The sequence below is a fragment of the Poromitra crassiceps genome (assembly GCF_964638095.1).
Source record: "Poromitra crassiceps genome assembly, chromosome: 3".
Classification (NCBI taxonomy): Eukaryota; Metazoa; Chordata; class Actinopteri; order Beryciformes; family Melamphaidae; genus Poromitra; species Poromitra crassiceps.
Genome location: NC_139625.1, coordinates 84,703,566 through 84,723,968, shown reverse-complemented (window position 1 = coordinate 84,723,968; position 20,403 = coordinate 84,703,566). Strand labels below are relative to the sequence as shown.

The following is a 20,403-nucleotide window of genomic DNA, read 5'->3' as shown; positions in this document are numbered from 1 at the left end:
GCCCTACATGTATTTGAAATGTGTTTAGATAGAGCCCTACATGTATTTGAAATGTGTTTAGATAGAGCCCTACATGTATTTGAAATGTGTTTAGATAGAGCCCTACATGTATTTGAAATGTGTTTAGATAGAGCCCTACATGTATTTGAAATGTGTTTAGATAGGGCCCTACATGTATTTGAAATGTGTTTAGATAGGGCCCTACATGTATTTGAAATGTGTTTAGATAGAGCCCTACATGTATTTGAAATGTGTTTAGATAGAGCCCTACATGTATTTGAAATGTGTTTAGATAGAGCCCTACATGTATTTGAAATGTGTTTAGATAGGGCCCTACATGTATTTGAAATGTGTTTAGATAGAGCCCTACATGTATTTGAAATGTGTTTAGATAGAGCCCTACATGTATTTGAAATGTGTTTAGATAGAGCCCTACATGTATTTGAAATGTGTTTAGATAGAGCCCTACATGTATTTGAAATGTGTTTAGATAGGGCCCTACATGTATTTGAAATGTGTTTAGATAGGGCCCTACATGTATTTGAAATGTGTTTAGATAGAGCCCTACATGTATTTGAAATGTGTTTAGATAGAGCCCTACATGTATTTGAAATGTGTTTAGATAGAGCCCTACATGTATTTGAAATGTGTTTAGATAGGGCCCTACATGTATTTGAAATGTGTTTAGATAGGGCCCTACATGTATTTGAAATGTGTTTAGATAGGGCCCTACATGTATTTGAAATGTGTTTAGATAGGGCCCTACATGTATTTGAAATGTGTTTAGATAGGGCCCTACATGTATTTGAAATGTGTTTAGATAGGGCCCTACATGTATTTGAAATGTGTTTAGATAGAGCCCTACATGTATTTGAAATGTGTTTAGATAGAGCCCTACATGTATTTGAAATGTGTTTAGATAGGGCCCTACATGTATTTGAAATGTGTTTAGATAGGGCCCTACATGTATTTGAAATGTGTTTAGATAGGGCCCTACATGTATTTGAAATGTGTTTAGATAGAGCCCTACATGTATTTGAAATGTGTTTAGATAGAGCCCTACATGTATTTGAAATGTGTTTAGATAGAGCCCTACATGTATTTGAAATGTGTCTAGATAGGGCCCTACATGTATTTGAAATGTGTTTAGATAGGGCCCTACATGTATTTGAAATGTGTTTAGATAGAGCCCTACATGTATTTGAAATGTGTTTAGATAGAGCCCTACATGTATTTGAAATGTGTTTAGATAGAGCCCTACATGTATTTGAAATGTGTTTAGATAGAGCCCTACATGTATTTGAAATGTGTTTAGATAGAGCCCTACATGTATTTGAAATGTGTTTAGATAGGGCCCTACATGTATTTGAAATGTGTTTAGATAGAGCCCTACATGTATTTGAAATGTGTTTAGATAGAGCCCTACATGTATTTGAAATGTGTTTAGATAGAGCCCTACATGTATTTGAAATGTGTTTAGATAGAGCCCTACATGTATTTGAAATGTGTTTAGATAGGGCCCTACATGTATTTGAAATGTGTTTAGATAGAGCCCTACATGTATTTGAAATGTGTTTAGATAGAGCCCTACATGTATTTGAAATGTGTTTAGATAGAGCCCTACATGTATTTGAAATGTGTTTAGATAGAGCCCTACATGTATTTGAAATGTGTTTAGATAGGGCCCTACATGTATTTGAAATGTGTTTAGATAGAGCCCTACATGTATTTGAAATGTGTTTAGATAGAGCCCTACATGTATTTGAAATGTGTTTAGATAGAGCCCTACATGTATTTGAAATGTGTTTAGATAGAGCCCTACATGTATTTGAAATGTGTTTAGATAGGGCCCTACATGTATTTGAAATGTGTTTAGATAGGGCCCTACATGTATTTGAAATGTGTTTAGATAGGGCCCTACATGTATTTGAAATGTGTTTAGATAGGGCCCTACATGTATTTGAAATGTGTTTAGATAGAGCCCTACATGTATTTGAAATGTGTTTAGATAGGGCCCTACATGTATTTGAAATGTGTTTAGATAGGGCCCTACATGTATTTGAAATGTGTTTAGATAGGGCCCTACATGTATTTGAAATGTGTTTAGATAGAGCCCTACATGTATTTGAAATGTGTTTAGATAGAGCCCTACATGTATTTGAAATGTGTTTAGATAGGGCCCTACATGTATTTGAAATGTGTTTAGATAGGGCCCTACATGTATTTGAAATGTGTTTAGATAGGGCCCTACATGTATTTGAAATGTGTTTAGATAGAGCCCTACATGTATTTGAAATGTGTTTAGATAGAGCCCTACATGTATTTGAAATGTGTTTAGATAGGGCCCTACATGTATTTGAAATGTGTTTAGATAGAGCCCTACATGTATTTGAAATGTGTTTAGATAGGGCCCTACATGTATTTGAAATGTGTTTAGATAGAGCCCTACATGTATTTGAAATGTGTTTAGATAGGGCCCTACATGTATTTGAAATGTGTTTAGATAGAGCCCTACATGTATTTGAAATGTGTTTAGATAGGGCCCTACATGTATTTGAAATGTGTTTAGATAGGGCCCTACATGTATTTGAAATGTGTTTAGATAGGGCCCTACATGTATTTGAAACTTACGATTGCAGGAACAGCTTCTCAGGCAGCGCTGGCAAAGTGAGATCTGAAATGCTCCTCTTGTTTCGCAGGCTTTCAACATAGGGGATTCCTGCAGCCAATTTGTCCAGCCAAATATTACCTGCCTTCAGGGAGATGTGAAGTTTAATTACTTCTCACTAGTATTGATATTGTTACAACTGTAAAAATATATAGTCTGAAGTGTCAAAGCCATACCTCAATTCCTTTGGTGACTATGTGGCGCACTTTCATATCAGTCTTGGCCACCTTCTGGTCTAGGATGTCATCGGCGAGCTGCTGCAGCTGCCTGTGATAGTTCTCTAAATTCGGGATCAGTTTCTGGATCTCTGAGTTCAGGTCTGAATTCAGTTCCACCTCAAACTTGTCATCATCTGTAAGGAGAAAGTCCAAGAGCCCCCACAAATACACAAATGGATAAATGATCTAATTCTGTTTCAGTCATACAGAAGAAATAAGAGATAGCTGATAGTTACCATATTTGAGAGTGACTTTCTGCAAGGAGGATGTCTCAGGGAAGTTGATGGCAGTCTCTAGCCCTCCTATGAGCACACTGTCATCCTTCTTCAGGGTGGCAGTGACAGAGGCATCCGTTTTCAGAGAGGGGATGACCACCTGGACTTGCAGCATGGCATCCTTCATCATTTCAAGTCTACATTCAAAACAAGGTACCATTTGTTGAAAAGATTTGATGGTATGTTGAAGGTTTGATGGTGTAGACCACGGGCTCTATTCTCCCCCTGGCCTTAGGCGCTAAACTGGCCTTAAACGCAAAAAATAAGCTTTCCGCCTGCCTACCGCTGACTCGGGAGGATACCATCATGTTTTTACGCCCCGAAAGGCGATTTACGCTGAAGAGGCGTGGCACAGTGCCAGAATAGGCCAGAATGGGCGTTTCGGCCTTAAATACCAACCTAAAGCGATCTTCCCAACGGGGGGTAATTTTGCGGTTGGCGCTTTTCAAAACCAGGCCTTATTCAGCACCTCCGTGGTGACACAGCATGAGGATTCCCCCTCTCTCGTCTCATCAACAGCGCTGTGCTAGAGACAATTCTTCCATGTCCCAAAAGTGAAAGGAAGAAGTGGCCAAAACAGAGGGACTGAATGGGAAACTATCCATCAATGAGCTAAATATATATAGTTATTTCCACGTTGCCAGACACTATTGACAGTTTGAGCTTCCCAGCCGGCAAAACTATTTTATTAGCGAACATGTATTGACGATGCGGTGCAAGCTCCTTTCCAAAGCAACTCTCAGTTGTGTCTGCATGCAGACTTCTCCTCTCTCTCTCTCTCTCTCTCTCTCTCTCTCTCTCTCTCTCTCCCTCTCTCTCTCTGTCTCCCTCTCTCTCTCTGTCTCTCTCTCCCCCTCTCTCTCTCTCTCTCTCTCTCTCTCTGTCTCTCTCTCACACTCTCTCTCTCTCTCTCTCTCTCTCTGTCTCTCTCTCACTCTCTCTCCCCCTCTCTCGCTCTCTCTCACTCTCGGGCTTTTCTGACCCGACTGGAGTCGCTCCGTGGAATCGGAGCTTGAAAGGGAAGAATGTGATTGGTTTACTGGAGATCACCAATGGCCACAGTTGTGAATAATTCTACGCTTAAAAAAGCATGGTTAAATGGTTAGCGCCGCGCATTCTGCCGTTTAGCGTCAAGGAAAAATTTGGGAATGCGCTGGGCCCAGCCATAAACGCAAATTTAAGGCCAGGGGGAGAATAGAGCCCCACATCTCTACAACCTTACTAAACCCCAATGGGCCTTGATAGTGGGGCTCAAAACAGCACCTATAGGTCGCTTCCGGAAAGAAGCGCCAAAATTGGCACAAATACTCCTTGTGGACTGTTATTTTGATAAAAGTAACTGGCCATACAGAATTTCTTTTTTTTCCAAGATGGCCGCCATTTCCAGCCTGAAAACACTATTTTGGGGGCAACTTTGGGTAGAATTTTCCAATATGAATGATCTTGTTATCAAACCATACATTTATGACCACAGAGAAGCCAGATTTATTCCATGAAAATTTCAAAATGGCTGCCATTCTAAAGATGGCTGCCATTTCAGCAATTTTTACCATAGGATTTCACTGTGCAGGGCGATTTTGATGATTCTGGTGTCAAATGACAAGTTTTTAATTATGGAAATTTAAAAATTATACATCAGAAATCATTTGTATATCTCCTTTTACCATTTACTCTGCATATCTTTTCAAAGTAATGTGAAAATATGCATAAACAACAGTATTTTAGCACAACTTTTATTAGAAATGTATAGGAAATTGACATTTTATTTTCACAAGGAGCGATTATTTGGTTACAATTGAATATGCATAAGCTATAAATAAATAAATAAATGAATAAATACATTAATCTATTAACTCATTGAGTGCCAGCCACTTTTGGAGAACGGACGCTCCCAGTGCCAGAGTTTCAGAGCGTTTTCAGTGATTTCTCGAGGCCCACAGAATATTGTGTGATATTACTATGTAAACACCGAACACGGCCAAAGAACGATGAGACTCTCTTCTATCATCAGCAAAAAAAAGTTTATTGATATCATTTTCCGTTCTTTAGTTATGAGCCGGAGAAGATAGGTTGATTTCACCAAAAAGAGACGTTTCAAATTAGAAGCTGAGATAATTAGCCTTTTGTGAAATGAAGCATTTCAAGCACATGACTGACTCTGAAGCTAATATTTTCTGATGTGACACCTCAAAAATAATTTCCTTCAATAAAACAGTGAAAACAAAGGAATTTTGTTTGGCAAAATAATATTTTTTAGCTGCAACCAGCAGCGCTGGCCCCTGCGTGTGCTGCTGGTTGCAGCTTTTGCTGGTCTTGATTTACTGCTGGTGGGCATCAGATATTCTAGCTTGTGTTTGCTAATCCTGTCCTGCTGTCTGGGTCTGTCTGGGTCGGTGTTGTATGCTGCGCTGCCCCCCCCCCCCCCCCCTCAACTGCAAACCCCTCCTCCGTGGGTGTGGCTCTGGTGGCTCTCTGCTGAGTTTGCTCTGCACTGAAAAGTGCGCTACATCCAGCTTTTTTACAGCGTTCCGCGTGTATTTTTCACCGGCTCCCATCGCTTCTAGTTGAGAATAATAACAACTCCACAACTAATCATGCGGATGGGCTATCGCAGCAGACACGGAGGGGCTTAATTGTGGCAGCAGATTGGCTGCTGCAGGCACAGCTAACGTTATGCTTCATGCATATCGATGCATACCGATGCGATTTCCGTTTCCCCATGACTTCTTCTCTCTTTTTTCCTCGCCTTTCTCTAATCTGGAGAGCACTGTCGCCACCTAATGGGTTGGTAAAATAGCTTTTACACATTCAACATCCACCATACTTTCACAGGAGATGGATCTGGCTTTGATCCACGTCCCACTGTCAAAAAACGCAATTGACGACAATCGTCGTCATTGGCACTCTACGTTAGTATTTGAATTGACGACGATTGTCGTCATTGGCACTCAATGAGTTAATTAATAAAGTACATTTGATCTAATAATTACCACTTTTATAAATGGACACCTTGCTGTAAAGTAATTACATACATTTTTGCTAAAACAATAAATAGCTTTGAAAGAATGAGAGTCAAGGTGGGGACAGGAAATCAATGAGGGGGGGGGGGTCATCTCCTGAGTGTCCTGCAGGTGGTGCAGGCTGGCGCTGGAGTAGTCCTTGACACTACAGCTGCTAGGCAGGCTGACCCCTGAGTTGCTCATGTTGCTGGTGCTCCGCTCCAAGTAGCCCAGCTAAAATACTGTTGTTTATGCATATTTTCACATTACTTTGAAAATATATGCAGAATAAATGGCAAAAGGAGATATACAAATGATTTCTGATGTATAATTTTTAAATTTCCATAGTTAAAAACCTGTCATTTGACACCAGAATCATCAAAATCGCCCTGGACAGTGAAATCCTATGGTAAAAATAGCTTAAATGGCAGCCATCTTTGAAATGGCAGCCATTTTGAAATTTACATGGAACAAATCTGGCTTCTCTGTGGTCATAAATGTATGGTTTGATAACAAGATAATTCGTATTGGACAATTCTACCCAAAGTTGCCCCCAAAATAGTGTTTTTGGGGCGGGAAATGGTGGCCATCTTGGAAAGATCGAGATTTCTGCGTGGCCAGTTACTTTTATCAAAATAACAATCCACAAGGAGTATTTGTGCAAATTTTGGCGCTTCTTTCCGGAAGCGACCTATTTTACATTGAAAGTGCATTTTTTGAGCCCCACTATGATTTGACTTCTGCCTCAGGAAACCCAAAGACACAATAACCGTCAAACTATGTAATTTAACGTCTCATGTGCATAATAGTAAGCATCACAAAGTATTAGAACATTTCAATACAAATCCTAAATTTTGTCATTTAAGTTTTTGTAACCTTTTCTGATACTGGGTTTCAAGTGGGCGTGGTTATGCTCGAGTCTTATTACACAATAAACGGTGAAATTCAAAAGGTGCCTCAGAATGTATCAAGTTGGGCACCACTGGGGCTGGGGGGGCTGGGGGGGGAGCAGTTTCAGCAGAGCAGAGAATTCTGCTTAGTTTTTCATGATTTTGAAACCCATATACCGGTACTTGGCATTATTTTTACTCATTCAGATTTGACTGGGTGGTTAATAATACAATATTTTTCTGTGGTGTGACAAACTCAAAACACATTTATTTTTAGTTTCCAGAGACTTTAAGCATTTGTGTTTCTTGTAATTATATGTCTCTCGTTCATGCATTTCCCGAAACAAAACTGCACAACTGAAGCTTTGTGACTATTTAGTGATGTCTCCCTATTCAATCAGTTTTCCACACCCAGTTTCATTCATACTTCCTCCTATCCAATCACAGTTATCCACGCTCTACCATGCTATCAATAGCAAAATGGTTGCAAGCCATCTCCTTCCCTCGCTTTCCCACTGAACCAATCATCTAAAGCAGTTGAGATTATTTCCAGTTCACATATCTTATGTGGTTTCACCGATATGTTGTCACTCTGCAGTTGCTGTCTTTCCTGTGTACCAGTTTTTTAGCCCTGCCTCCTCCCCTGCCACCACCACCATGGCTCCAGAGGGATTTCCCATGGGGTGGGATCTCTATTCTACACATTCCTGATGGCCTCCCCTCATCATCACAAGAGGAGCGTCATCATGGAGCCTTGCGCCAAACTTTAATCTTGTTTGTTGTATCAATAAATGTTATTTTGAACCTTTATCTAGTCTCTCCTGTTTGAATTAACATTAGGAAGGTATTAATCATAGAGCTTTTACCTGGAACGTCCAACCAGAGTCAGCTGTGGGATGTTTTTGTTTGTGACATCGATGGTGATACCTCGCATCTTCCTTCCTTTGGCAGTGGTGTCAGTGACAGCCATCTGGATGCCTGCTTCCACGTCATAGTCAGGAATTAGAACTTCAGTGGTCAGAATGTTCTTAAGGCGGTTGTACTTCAGGGATGCTGTGGCCTCTGTGGAGTCGGCACCTAGTTGCGGAAATAAAATGAAAACAGATTACAGTTACGTTATGGGCAACTGATTGCTTTTGGGCCACATCTGGCCTCTATATCAACTATTGTCAAACTGGTGCCCATATCAATTTCATACCAATTATGCTGTAATTGGCACCAGATACCTAAACCAATTCTAACTGTGATTTCAGTGTCTCCTGAAGTTCCAAATGTCCATTAGTAAGATGTTTAGAAAATTAAAGGTCTTTTCTTTCATTTAAGCTTGGTTACATCACAGAACAAGGCCAGATCCTGTGCAGAACCATGGCGCTCCCTCTATAGGCCATCTGACAAAGTGCATCACCTCACTAAGCGTTCAATCACTGACTGACTGCCTGATCTGAATTTGGCCCGTGATGCCATTGACTTAATACACATTAACTTAAAGCCCCATTCAGTAAGTTTTCCACTGCGCCCTCTGCATGCATTAGTATCGATAACGATATCGCCGTTCAAAGTCAACAAAACACAGCGCCAGAAAGCTCTATGTACATGTTGTGACATCGAGTACTCACCACGTGATGAAATAATAATCCATAGTTCCGTGAAACATCATTTTCGTAGCAAATCCGAATCGAGTTACTTCCTCGTTTTCATGAACACATCGCTTCCGCTGTACAGCGCATGCGCACATGCTTCTCTTTTTTCTTTTTTCTTGCTACGGGACGTGACAGACAAACTGCTTAGTCCCAGTGCTGGCCAATGGAGGGCGGTGTGGGATAAATAAAGACGAGGGTCTCCCTATTAAAAGTCAATCTACCATGTCCTGTGACTAAAAACCTGTTATATTTCAGTAAAAAATGTCAAAATCTTACTGATTGGGGCTTTAAGAGAGAACTTACAATGATGTGAACTTTCAGTTATCTTTGCACCGAAACAACGGGTAGAAATACTTTTTACTTTTATACTTTATTACATTTCAGAGCCTGCACAGAAATGTAATAAAGTATAAAAGTAAAAAGTATTTCTACCGGTTGTTTTGCTGCAAAGCTAACTGAAAGTTCACATCATATTAATATAGTTTGTAAACTATTAAACTTGAAAGATCCCCTCCCAACATGTTTTAAGATGTATAAAGACTATACTATGATTAATCATTTGTGTGATATGGTTTTTCCACAAAAAAGGTGCACATAATGCGTGAAAGCTGGGAGAGCGCAAGACGAGAGAGACAAACAACGTTACATCGTTTTTGTCTGTCGTGCATTCAAACTAAAGTAACTAGCCTGTTTTGAAAAAATTTAAGGAGCAGAAAATAGAGATATTTGTGTTCAAATATAGGGAGTAAAAGTAAAAAAAGTTGTCAGAAAAATAAATACTCAGGAAAGTACAGATACCGGAAAATCCTACTTAACCCTTTCCCCGCCATTGACGTGATATCACGTCAATCCGTGTTTTCACAGTCATGTGATAGATGCCTCTCTTGTCCACCTTATGAAAGGCTACTGCACTTCCAGAGTCGCAAAGAAGCAACGAGCAGCTTTGCCCGAGCTCCACGCGCTGTCAGACAGACTCGACTCACTCAAGGCTGAAAGATTTCTTTCACCAGACGCTGGTAAACGTACACAAGTCACTTCTCCTGTCAGGTAGATTATTAATCCGGTTTGTGAGCCTTCACAGCGTGTACATTTCAGCCGTCAGATATGCCCCCAGACCTCCAGACATCGAGCACCAGAAGCCTCTGCTCCCCGGGCAAGACGAGAGCATGACCCGCACATCCCCTATCTGAGTGCGGGGTGAATCTCTCCCTCGCTCCGCTGGTACAAAAACAAATTTTTCTCTGCTTTCTGGGGACAGACGGGCGTTTTCTGTGAACACTACCTACATTCAAGTGCCGATAACTAAAGAACGGATGAAGGTAGAATAAAAATGTTGTCAGGTATTTTTTTATTTAATTTGAGCCCTGTGTCCAATCTCCTTGTTAGTTTTTATCATATTTAGTCAACCTCATCGTGTTTTTATTTCGTCAAGGTTTAGTCAACTAAAAGTCTCAGTATTTTCGTCTCATCTTAGTCAAAGAAAACCGTAACTATTGTTTCTTTAGAATTTCCAAACCCATTGGAAAGATCTATTAATCTGTTATTATGGAATGGTATTAAGGTTTGAACCAATTGTAGCGGGTGGTACCTGCGGCTTGCCGTACACACCTTGAATGCAGCTGGGGAGGCGTATATAATAGGGGAGGTGTGTCTTGTATTAGACTCTTCCGGGCAGGACAGAGGAAAAGTTTGGCGTGTTCCCAAGTTAAGCTGGAGTGTCTGTTCAGTCGGTAAGCGATTTAAGGGTGTTACTTTATAAGTAATGGGAAGAGAATCATTGTTTCTTTCTGACAGTACGACTTCTTGTTTTAGACTCTCTTGCGGGTGGGAAGACAACGCGCCGTGTCCTCGTTTGAGCGTTGAGTGTTGACCATTTGGTAAGAGATGAATGCTTTTACTCAGTAATCTGAAGGGAATTATTGTTTCTTTCTGATAGTGCAACTTCTGCGTTTTACTGTGCCTTTCAGTGCGATACTGCAGCGTGTTAGTGGTGGGCTTTCAGCTGCCGGGAGTAACGTTATACCGGGCGAGGGAAAGCACATGCTGACGCAGCAGGTATTTCATACAGTAGTAGTTTATTTTCTTATATGTTTTACAGTGTTTGCTATATGTTTTAGTCTGAGAAATAAAGCAATAGTTTTAAATCTAGGTGCAAATGTTTATTAATTGTGATATTAATTGTGACATTGTTTGTGTGTTGCAGTGATTGCAGGAGGGTCTTTCACTGTTCTTGCTGACTTTAATTTGTTTATTTGTTTATTTGGGGATTCAATTAGTCCGCCTGGGCCATGTTACATGACCCATAAGACGAAAAGAGTTGGGAGTTCGTCTTGGAAAGGCGGGCTAATCTTTTTATATTTTGTTTGTTTGTTTATTTGTTCCTGTGTGCACATTCTCCCAGTTAAACAGGGCCCTTGTATATCATTAGACTGAGAACCTAGGAGTGCCTCACCTGTTTGCTCATACTTGCATGTGATTTGGATCGTACCACTGTGAGACGTTGTAGTGCTGTGTATTCCCAAGTGTGGATCTTATCACGTGTGTCGTGTGTTCCAGTGTGCATTACTTCACTGGTAGCTTAAACTTTCTCAGTCCTAATGGAATATAGAAGAGTACATAATGACTCAGGAGAACTGTGCTCTTAGATCTGTTTCTTTGTCTTGTCCCTAAGTGTGAAATAAACCCTGGCATTGCATTTTGATAATTAACACTTGTTGGATCATTTATTTGGATTGGGCTCTCATCCACCATACCTGGCCTTCAGTAAGCATTCAGTGCAGAGGCAGAGCGGGTGTAACATTTGGCGTTGTCGACTGGATTGCCCTCCAAAATAGTTATTTTTTTTTGCATGCCAGGGTATATTGTATGAGGGACTTGTAAGGATTTTTTTTCCCCCTCCTTTTTCCTCAATTTTTGTTTTTTGTTTTGTGTCAGCAAGAACAGTGGTGGACCAGTACACCAGTGTGGAACCGGTGCCGGCCCAAACTGCTTCTGTGGTCTGAGTCACCGTGGGGCCATGGACACGGAGGCCATGGCAGAGCGTATATCTGAACTAGAGAATGAACTACGCAGTCTGAAAAGTGCATCATCAGAGGCTGATGGGAGTTCTGCTGGGGGTGGACCAGAAATGACTGTGAGAAACAACCCGGTGGTCTATGTCCAGGAGGACCGTAAGGCTCCCAAATTCTCTGGGAAATTGGACAGATCAGATGCACTGACGGTGGATGAGTGGATCGAGGAGATGAGAGACTTTGTACAAACTAGAGCCAAAACGGAGCGAGAGCAAGCCCAGATTGTTTTTAACCATCTTGAGGGTGCTGCACGTACAGAGATAAAGTTCCTGCCTACGGATCAGAGGGAGTGTGTTGAGGGAATATTTTATGGTCTTAAGGAGGTTTACGGCTGTTCACACTCCCATATCTCATTACAACGTCGATTCTTCAACCGTAAACAACAAGAAGGAGAATCACTGCTTGATTATTCCCATGCATTGATGGCGCTTGTGGACCAAATTGTAAAAACAGATGGGCGAGCTAATGCAAAAGCACAGAAAGATTTGCGTGATCAATTTTGTGATGGTATTAGAGACCAAGCCCTGGGAGTTAGATTAAGGGACTTGGTACGTAATAATCCACGCTGGAGCATTCGTGAGGTCAGGAGTGAAGCTACGAGGTGGATGGCACAATGCGATGCTCAACCCTTTAGACAGAGATATAGCCAGCCTCCTCCAGTGTCTAATGAAGCCCAAGTGTCCTGTGAAAGTGTTGACACAAGCTCATCTGGTTACGCAGAACTAACAGCTTTGATAAAGGCTCAACAGAGCCAGTTAGATTTAGTTATCAAGGCACTAGCCCCTCCTAAGTTGGCTAACCGTGGTAACCGGTACATGCAGCCCAGAAGAACTCCAGATGGGAAACCAATTTGTTTTAGGTGTAACCAAGCAGGCCATATTGCACGATTTTGTTCTGTTTCAGCCTTGAGTGAGGGAGCCCCAGAGAGGGAGGTGGAGAACAGTGCAAACACCCAGGTGCCCAAGCCGCCGGAAAACTAGAGCCCACCAGTATGCAGAGCCACACACTGGAGGGGGGCTTACTAGGCTCTAACTGTAATGGCCACTCAGACATCAGTCATCTGGTGGGTGAGTGCCCTGAGGGGGAGGTTGACATGGGTGGGGTTACTGTGCCATGTCTGTTGGATACGGGTTCTATGGTGACCACTGTTACTGAGAGTTTTTTTAAAGCTAATTTTTCTCATCTTACAGACGACGACCTCAAAGACTGTGGGTGGCTGGGTCTGAAGGCAGCTAATGGGTTGAGAATTCCCTATGAAGGCTATATTGAGTTGGAGGTTACATTACTAGGGGTGCGCATACCACGTAGAGGAGTGTTGGTGGTTAAAGATCCTGCTGATAACTACATGAAGCAAAAGAAAGCAGTAACTCCGGGGGTTTTGGGAATGAATGTATTTAATTCTTTGTATCATGAACTGTACAAACAATACGGTGATGACCTCTTTGAAGCCCCAACTTTGAAATCAGCACCACCAGGGTGGCGGCGAGCGCTGAGATATTGCCAGATGATGGAGGCCATGGCTAACTCTCCTGAAGCTCATCGCGTCAGAGTGCAGGGTAAGAAGCCTTTCTGCATTCCAGCTGGAACAGTCATTCAAATCCCTGTTACATGCCCAAAAATACCCATACAAGAGCAGATTGAGTTCTTAGTTGAACCCCTTGAACCAGAGGAGGGTTGTCTCCCAGAGGGACTCCTGGTTTCACCCTCGTTAGTACAAGGAGAGAGGGGGAAGGCTTATGTTCCTGTTACCAACGTGGGAACAAGTGATGTTTGGTTACTGCCCCGCCGTGTCATAGCCACAGTACAAACTGTTAACATGTTGGTTGAAAGTGACCCCCAGATAGAGTTCTCTGTAGATTCACAGGGTTGTACAGCTTATGTTTCTGCGATAGAGGCAATTAAATCTAGTACAACTTGTGATTTCAACCCTCCTGAATTTGCAAACCTAGATGAAGAGGACAAGCAACAAGCAAGGGCGTTGCTAGATAAATATAGTAATGTGTTTGCTAAGAGTGATATGGATGTTGGTTGTACTAACCTGATTACCCACGAAATCCCTCTGGAGGATGAAACACCTGTACGTCAACCTTACCGTCGTATCCCCCCCTCCCAATATGAACTGGCCCGAAATCATGTTAAACAGCTTTTGGAGAGTCAGATCATCAGAGAGAGCAGTAGTCCTTACTCATCCCCCATCGTTCTGGTTCAAAAAAAGGACGGGGGCTTACGTATGTGTGTAGACTATCGGCAGCTCAATGCAAAAACTAGGAAAGATGCTTTTCCTCTGCCAAGGATAGAGGAGTCCCTAGATGCTTTGTCGGGGGCCAAGTGGTTCTCAACTTTAGATTTGGCAAGTGGTTACAGTCAGGTGGGAATGGCCGAAAAGGATAAAGCTAAAACTGCATTTTGTACTCCATTTGGGTTATTTGAGTTTAACCGAATGCCCTTTGGCTTATGTAACGCCCCCAGCACATTTCAACGACTCATGGAGCGTATGTTTGGAGATTGCCGAAACCAGTCTGTGTTGTTGTATTTAGATGATGTAATAGTGTATTCCTCCTCCATACAGAAACATCTGGAGCGGTTGGAAGAGGTGTTGTCCCGGTTAGATAAACAAGGTTTGAAAGTGAAGCTTTCCAAGTGTCAGTTTTTTCAGGAACGGGTGAAGTATTTGGGCCATGTGGTGTCTTCTGAGGGGGTTTCCACAGACCCAGACAAAGTGGCTGCTGTACGGGACTGGAAAGAGCCCACCAATTTAGCAGAGCTTCGCTCATTTCTTGGGTTTGCAAGTTACTATAGGAGGTTTATTGCTGGGTTTGCGAGTATAGCAGCACCCCTCAATCGGCTAGTAGCACGGCTTCTCCCTCCTCGTAGAAAGGGTAAAACACCCCGAAAGCCCTTGGCTGCAGCGTGGGATGTAGGGTGTGCAGAGAGATTTCATCAGCTTAGAGATGCCCTCATTTCTGCCCCTGTGCTTGCTTATGCAGACTTTCAGAAACCATTTGTGTTGGAGGTGGACGCGAGTCATGGAGGATTGGGAGCAGTCCTTTCACAAGAACACGGGGGTAAGTTGCGGCCCGTTGCTTTTGCTAGTCGAGGTCTCAAACCCACGGAACGCAACATGGAGAATTATAGCTCTATGAAGCTAGAGTTCCTGGCCCTTAAGTGGGCTGTGACCGAAAAGTTTAGGGAATATTTATTGGGTAACCTCTGTACTGTGTTCACTGATAACAACCCACTGTGTTATTTGAAAACCGCCAAGCTAGGAGCTATAGAGCAGAGGTGGGCTTCTCAGTTGGCTTCATTTCACCTCCTTCTCAAATATCGCCCAGGGTCTAAGAATGCAAATGCTGATGCCCTGTCACGTCAGTACTCACCACAAGGGGAAGTAGAGGGGACAGTGTCGGACGTGGCAGCTGAACAGTCAGAAACGGTCACTAGCGTTCAGGATGAAATTAGCGCTTTGCCTGGGTGCTCAGTTGCTGACCTGCTGATTTTGCAGGAGAAGGACCCCGTTATTGGGCCTTTTTTCAATTACTGGAAGGAAGCCAGGATGCCAGGGCCACAAGAGAGACACAGTCTCAGTAAGGGGGTAAGAGAGCTGGTTCGGCAATGGGGGCGAATTGAGGAGAGGGAGTCTGTGCTATACCGCTGTATTTATTTGCCTGAGGGAGGTAACAAGGTCTACCAGCTTCTATTGCCGCGGTGCCTACAAAAAAACATTCTTTGTGAATTGCATGACCGGCATGGACATCAGGGAGTGGAGCGGACATGGCAGCTGGTTCGGGCACGGTGTTACTGGCCAAATATGTTTAAAGATGTAGAGAGATGGTGCCGGGAGTGTGAAAGATGCGCTTTGTCTAAAGCCGTTTTGCCAAAAGTTAAACCTTTCATGGGCACTATTAAAGCATCTAGGCCGCACGAGATTTTGGCTATAGATTTCACCGTTTTAGAACCGGCTAGTGATGGTAGAGAAAATGTATTGGTATTGACCGATGTTTTTTCCAAATACACCCAAGCTATCCCTACCAAGGATCAGCGAGCAAGTACAGTGGCTGAGGTTTTGGTAAAGCATTGGTTTCATCTTTTTGGTCCCCCCAGCCGAATTCATTCTGACCAGGGGCGAAATTTTGAGAGTGCGTTGATCCAGCAGCTCTGTAAGATGTATAATATTGAGAAGAGCCGCACTACTCCCTATCACCCCCAGGGTAACGGTCAATGTGAACGTTTTAATCGGACCCTTCATGATTTATTGCGCACTCTCCCCCCCGAACAGAAGCGACGGTGGCCCCGGCATCTCTCCCAAGTGACTTATGCTTATAACACCACCGTTCACCAAACAACAGGTATGACCCCATACTTCCTCATGTTTGGGCGAGAGCCTCGGTTGCCTGTGGATTTTTTAATAGGGTTGGAGGGGGAGGCCGATGGGGACTGCTCAGTGGAAGAGTGGGTGCACGACCATCAGGAGTCACTGGCAGCAGCATATAATCAGGTGCAACAAAAGCTGAGTGCTAAAAGGGCCTTGCGAGCTCAGAAAGGTGACGGTCATGACAGTGGTCCTGATATTTTACGAGGCGATCTAGTGTACACCAGGAATCATTCAGTCAGGGGTCGTAATAAGATTCAGGATTTTTGGGACCCTACCCCCTATCAAGTTGTGAGATCTCCACCTCAGCGGGGCGTAGTGTATTCAATCGCCCCTGTTGGCCAGGAAGGTGCAGTCCGACAAGTACATAGAACTGAAATAAGAGGCATTCCCAGGGGTAGTGGCGGTAACGGTGACCTTGATGGTAATCATCAGGGAATGGTAGGGAGAAGTGAAGGGGCAACTGACGAAGTAGAAGCAGATAACATTGTTGGAGAGCTTGCTTGTGATCGTGATATTGATCATGTGCCTGGTCAAGTAGATGTAGAACATAGGGATGGACCAGTTGAGGGAGGAGCTGACCCAGAAACCGGGCAAGATGCTGAGCCAGAGGTGGCTCCCCCTCGGAGATCAGTAAGGAAAACAGCTGGACAGCACTCCAATCCCTATAACTTGCCTCAGTCAGCATTGTCCAGTGATACAGGTCTGGACGATAAGAATGACAGTGTGTTAGAAAGCTGTTAAACATTTATTTTGTTGTGCCCCCTGCTATTCCAGTGCATCGTCGGGTCGCCGATTTACTTTGAGGGGGAAGGATGTAGCGGGTGGTACCTGCGGCTTGCCGTACACACCTTGAATGCAGCTGGGGAGGCGTATATAATAGGGGAGGTGTGTCTTGTATTAGACTCTTCCGGGCAGGACAGAGGAAAAGTTTGGCGTGTTCCCAAGTTAAGCTGGAGTGTCTGTTCAGTCGGTAAGCGATTTAAGGGTGTTACTTTATAAGTAATGGGAAGAGAATCATTGTTTCTTTCTGACAGTACGACTTCTTGTTTTAGACTCTCTTGCGGGTGGGAAGACAACGCGCCGTGTCCTCGTTTGAGCGTTGAGTGTTGACCATTTGGTAAGAGATGAATGCTTTTACTCAGTAATCTGAAGGGAATTATTGTTTCTTTCTGATAGTGCAACTTCTGCGTTTTACTGTGCCTTTCAGTGCGATACTGCAGCGTGTTAGTGGTGGGCTTTCAGCTGCCGGGAGTAACGTTATACCGGGCGAGGGAAAGCACATGCTGACGCAGCAGGTATTTCATACAGTAGTAGTTTATTTTCTTATATGTTTTACAGTGTTTGCTATATGTTTTAGTCTGAGAAATAAAGCAATAGTTTTAAATCTAGGTGCAAATGTTTATTAATTGTGATATTAATTGTGACATTGTTTGTGTGTTGCAGTGATTGCAGGAGGGTCTTTCACTGTTCTTGCTGACTTTAATTTGTTTATTTGTTTATTTGGGGATTCAATTAGTCCGCCTGGGCCATGTTACATGACCCATAAGACGAAAAGAGTTGGGAGTTCGTCTTGGAAAGGCGGGCTAATCTTTTTATATTTTGTTTGTTTGTTTATTTGTTCCTGTGTGCACATTCTCCCAGTTAAACAGGGCCCTTGTATATCATTAGACTGAGAACCTAGGAGTGCCTCACCTGTTTGCTCATACTTGCATGTGATTTGGATCGTACCACTGTGAGACGTTGTAGTGCTGTGTATTCCCAAGTGTGGATCTTATCACGTGTGTCGTGTGTTCCAGTGTGCATTACTTCACTGGTAGCTTAAACTTTCTCAGTCCTAATGGAATATAGAAGAGTACATAATGACTCAGGAGAACTGTGCTCTTAGATCTGTTTCTTTGTCTTGTCCCTAAGTGTGAAATAAACCCTGGCATTGCATTTTGATAATTAACACTTGTTGGATCATTTATTTGGATTGGGCTCTCATCCACCATACCTGGCCTTCAGTAAGCATTCAGTGCAGAGGCAGAGCGGGTGTAACACAATACAGACACAGATTTAACTGTTTAACTTGTGATTGGATCTCTTCCCAATTCATCCCTCCCTAACCTTTTAGTCTAGTTCTATTTGATGACGAAAACGTCAACAGATTTCCTCGTAGTTTTTGTCATCACAACTTTTTGTTTTTATTTAGTTGACGTATCATTTTCACCAGTGAAAATAGGTAGTCGCCAAACATTTTCCTTCGTAGTTTTCGTCGACGAAATGAACACTGGCATACCTTCTGCCTTCAGGGTTAGCTTCAGATGGTCGATCTTGTAACGGCCGTCTCTGCCCTCTCTGAGTGTTTCAGTGCTGACGGTGGCAGTGTACTCTGAAACATCCCCTGTGGGTTGGATCTCCACTGCAAACCTAAGGAAAAACAAGACAGGCTGCATTACACACCGTCTTCCAATTTAGGCTACAAATTGCTTGCTGACCATAGTATTGAGTTTATGATAACAATGAATTGGTTATTCAAGATCATGAAGATAATAAGAGTACAGCAGGGATGAGGTATTTTCGTAGGCCAACCCAAAAGTTAGCCGAGAGTTGGTTCGCTCGTCTGACTGGAAGCCAATGGGATTTTTGTATGGGGGTTTTGGTTAGATGCCTGAAACAGGGTCTGTGGTTAACAAAAGTGTATTATTGAAATTGCGATCTTTGTGTTCAGCCAGATAATCTTCACAAATGAACATCACTTTTATGATGTTTGAAGCGTAAATTAGATTTTTTTTTTATCAAAATGGTCAGAAAACGCTTCAAAGACCTTATTTCAGGCATGTAACCAAAATGCCCATACAAAGAAAACGGTGCTAACGGGTTTTAGGACTCATTCCTGCGGTACTCTATGAAAATGTTGACTAATCATGTAGATATAAGCTACACATCTAGAGAGCACTACTTGAATGAACAACCCGTCTACCAATAACTTTGAACACAGATTTCCAAATGGGCTTCCCTGTTACCTGGTTTCTCCTGTCAGGGGGTAATAGGGGGCCTGGTATGTGGTGCTTGCATTGGAGTAGCGTACGATAGTGCAGTATTTCAGACCAGTGAACAGAGCCTGACAGTCAGTGGAGTCAGTCCGGTCTTCCACCATCGATGGCACTATCTTTGTCTGACTGGTGGAGATTGACAGCAGCTTGTTGCTATATTTCAGAATGAGAAGGGCAAGTTCAACTAATTACAACAGGAAGCTAAATTGAACATTGTACTGGACAGAATGCAGTAAACAATACCTGTTGTATTTTATGTGACTTAAAGCCTTTGAGTCACATAAAATACAACAGTTATTGTTTACTGCACTTATTGTTTACTGAACTTAAAGGAACACGCCAACATTTTGGGAGATTTTGTATTTTCCATATTCCCGATAGTAAGATGAGAGGATAGATGCCCTTCTCGTCTCTTCTCTGTGCGTGCAGCAGAAAAGTATCGACCCACCACTCCTGCTAGTTAGCTTAGCACAATGACTGGTAGTCTGTGGGACTGGCTAGCCTACCCCCATTAAGTCACCAAATACATATTCCAACAGCGCCAAAACACTCTTATGTACATGTTGTGACTCGTGCAGTTATGAAATAATATTGTAAAATTATGAGATATTGTGCTTCGAAAATCACAATATCTCGTAATTTTACATAATTTATTCTTTTTTTTTACATTATTAGTAGGGCTGTCAGCGTTAACGCGTTAATCGCGCGTTAACTATCGTTCCTATTAACGCCACTCATTTTTTTAACGCGCGATTAACGCATGCACGTTCTGTGATGTTTGAGCCTTGGTCCGCGCCGTAGTTTTGGAAATCAGGAAGCATTAACATTGATATCAAGCAGAAACAAAGCTCCGTGAGCAGAAAAGGAGGAATAAAATGGGTATATTGGCAAGTTCAGCTTCAAATTGAGAAAGATGTCCTGCATTTTGGGTGAGAGAGAGAGAGAGGGAGCGCGTCAGCTCTCCCCGTCTGTCTCGTCTCACCGTGGCAGAGAGACAGACAGACAGACAGGCAGTGAGAGAGGGACCGACGGAGAACGGGAACGAGAGAGAGAGATACCGAGAGAGAAAGAGAGAGGGGGGAGAGAGCATGCACGCAGGTTCTCCTGTCTGTGGCTGGAGAGATGTAGAGGATAGCACCAATTAACTTCACACACTGCAGCTTGAGAGATGTGTATTCCCAGTAACTAGTAGCAATAATAACAATATTACCAATGGCCAAATACTTACCCATACT

The 20,403-nt window shown here is 42.8% G+C and overlaps 1 protein-coding gene across 1 annotated transcript in view; it reads right to left on the bottom strand.

Moving 5' to 3' along the window:
• Positions 1 to 20,403, bottom strand: part of apoba (apolipoprotein Ba) — a gene marked incomplete at both ends in the record, with an annotated part of 64,174 nt that overhangs the window by 13,143 nt on the left and 30,628 nt on the right. The window contains 6 exons of the mRNA XM_083633194.1: positions 2,632 to 2,753; positions 2,845 to 3,020; positions 3,123 to 3,298; positions 7,917 to 8,127; positions 18,412 to 18,542; positions 19,139 to 19,321. Coding sequence (XP_083489320.1) covers positions 2,632 to 2,753; positions 2,845 to 3,020; positions 3,123 to 3,298; positions 7,917 to 8,127; positions 18,412 to 18,542; positions 19,139 to 19,321 — 999 coding nt within the window. The remainder of the gene's footprint in view (positions 1 to 2,631; positions 2,754 to 2,844; positions 3,021 to 3,122; positions 3,299 to 7,916; positions 8,128 to 18,411; positions 18,543 to 19,138; positions 19,322 to 20,403) is intronic.